Source organism: Chaetodon trifascialis, chromosome 5 (genome assembly GCF_039877785.1).
Source record: "Chaetodon trifascialis isolate fChaTrf1 chromosome 5, fChaTrf1.hap1, whole genome shotgun sequence".
Taxonomy (NCBI): domain Eukaryota; kingdom Metazoa; phylum Chordata; class Actinopteri; order Chaetodontiformes; family Chaetodontidae; genus Chaetodon; species Chaetodon trifascialis.
Genome location: NC_092060.1, coordinates 3547056 through 3549593, shown reverse-complemented (window position 1 = coordinate 3549593; position 2538 = coordinate 3547056). Strand labels below are relative to the sequence as shown.

Sequence of the window (2538 nt, the reverse complement as noted above, 5' to 3'; positions counted from 1 at the left end):
GTAAGGACCAGGAGAGCGGTATACTATAACAAATAAAAGTGGCTGCACTGTTTTCCATTTCTCATGAGAAAGAGTGAGAACAAGGCTTTCAAATGAGTTATAGTCGAGTTTAGGTTTAGGGTTGATCAAAAGGCTTGAGTCAAAAATGGCTGCAACTCCACCTCCTCTGCCGCTGCCTCGAGGAATGTGAGTATTAATATGGCTCGGAGGAGTAGCTTCATTTAGGCTCACATACTCTTCAGGACACAGCCAGGTTTCAGTCAGACAAAATAAATCAATATTATGGTCTGATATTAACTCATTTACTAGAACAGCTTTAGAGGAGAGAGATCTGATGTTGAGGAGTCCACATTTAATTCACCTATCTTGTACTATTGCAGAGGTTGTTTTCATTTTAATTAGATTCTTATGTTTAACTCCTCTTCTCTGTACTTTTGGTTTACTTAGTTTACGTGGTCGGGGGGCAAACACAGTCTCTATGGAGTGTTGGGTGGGTAACTGCTCTCATGGAGGCACAGAGAAGCGTGTAGGACTGCAGCTCTGCCTCCTGGTCTCAACTCTGAGTTGTCAGGGGTTAGGTTCATAAATAAAATCGGTCAGATTTCTAGAGATGAGAGCTGCTCCCTTCAAAATGGGATGGATGCCGTCTCTCCTAATCAGACCAGGTCTTCCCCAGAAAGTCTGCCAATTATCAATGAAGCCCACACCGTCTGCTGGACACCACCTCGACAGCCAGCGATTGAATGATGACATGCGGCTAAACATGTCATCACTGGTCAGATTTGGCAGGGGTCCAGAGAAAACTACGGAGTCCAACATCGTTTTAGCATATGTACACACCGATTCCACATTAATTTTAGTGACCTCCGATTGGCGTAACCGGGTGTCATTACCGCCGACGTGAATAACAATCTTACAGTATTTACGCTTATCCTTAGCCAGCAGTTTCAAATTTGATTTGACGTCGCCCGTTCTGGTCCCCGGCAGGCATTTGACTGTGGTCGCTGGTGTCGCTAACTTCACGTTTCTCAAAATGGAGCTGCCAATAATCAGAGTTGGTTTCTCAGCAGGTGTGTCGCCCAGTGGGGAGAACCTGTTAGAAACATGAAGCGGTTGGTGGTGACCCGTGGGCTTCAGCTTGGGACTATGCTTCCTTCGAACAGTCACCCAGCCTCCCTGGTTTCCCGGCTGCTCGGGAGCTGTCGAGGGACGGCTAGCAGGAGCTGCACTTGATCGGTCCACACCGGCTACGGGGGCCTGGCTAACAACAGCTAATGGTTTGGTTTCCATGGTGCGGAGCCGAGCTTCCAATTCACTAAGCCTCGCCTCCAACTCACCAAATAAACTACATTTATTACACGTACCAGTATCACTAAATGAGGCAGAGGAGTAGCTAAACATGTGACACACCAAGCAGGAGAGAGCTGGAGAGGGACAAAGAGAAGCCATCGCTAGCTGCTAGGCTAAGCTGGTGTAGCTAGCAGAGCAGACAAGCGTGTAGACAAATAAAATTGACGGTCGCTAAATAAACAGACTCATGGGTGCTTGAGCAGAACTAATGTTACTTTAGAGCGTGGACAAAAGGCCGCTGTAACAAAACACAGAGCAAATTACACTCAGAGGAACAAGAGCGACAAACGCACGCTACTCCTAAGGCAGCAACCAGAAACAGGAAGTGAGACGATACGTTTACTTCAGCACGTCAGCCTCCTGACTCCACATGTGAATTTGTCATTATTTGACTGTTTTAATCAAAAGTAGTTTCTGCTGATTCGGTCCCTTACAGCCCTTCCATCCTGCATGTCTGCAGGGTGGATGGGATGGTTATCCTCAGGGTCATTCATTTGTACAGCAGGGTGTTGCTCTCCTCTAATAGTTGCAATATTATGGAGAACAACACATGCCACAATGATGTCACATGCCCTCTCTGGGGTGACCCTGAGCTTACGCAGGCACTGGAACCAGGATTTGAGTATGCCTATGGCCATCTCAACCTGGGCTCCAGTCCTGCAGTGGGCCACATTAAAACGTTGTTGGACCCCGGCTCAGGGTCAGGGTAAGGGGTCAACAGAGTGGGCTGGAATGGATAGCCTGGATCCCCCAATAGATCATCAAACTCTCCTGTAATTATAGAGGACATATTTGAGTGCATTAAAAAAGGCGACAAAGAACATTTGTACAAGTTTTAGCTTCCTTACCGCGTGCAAATCTGTTGCTCAGACATCTGTTGCTCATGTACAGAGCCAGGCCACTTGGCTTCTACATTTGTAATGATGTAAGCTGCATCACATATGATCTTCACAGTGCAGAGAGTTACAGTGTATTGTAATGTATACATTTTCATGTACGTACATCATTTTAAAGATGGTAGGTCATAAACCTGGACATTGATGTTGTGAAAGGATTTTCTATCTATCTCACATAGTCCCCTTCTTTTTCTGCAGGCGCTGTAACAGGAATTTGTGTCCCATGTATGCATCCTATTACATTTGGAAGCCCTGCAAAATGACAGTTAATTAAGCTACCGAACCTACTCTG

The 2538-nt window shown here is 46.2% G+C and overlaps 1 protein-coding gene across 1 annotated transcript; it reads right to left on the bottom strand.

Moving 5' to 3' along the window:
• Positions 1-567: 567 nt before the first annotated feature.
• LOC139331743 (uncharacterized) lies at positions 568-1449 on the bottom strand. Its single transcript, XM_070963371.1, has one exon. It carries the CDS (start codon positions 1447-1449, stop codon positions 568-570), a length of 882 nt encoding a protein of 293 aa, XP_070819472.1.
• Positions 1450-2538: the final 1089 nt, after the last annotated feature.

What these genes read in the sequence shown, in the direction of transcription:
- LOC139331743 (XM_070963371.1), bottom strand. Translation starts at nt 1,449, where the DNA reads ATGGCTTCTCTTTGTCCCTCTCCAGCTCTCTCCTGCTTGGTGTGTCAC.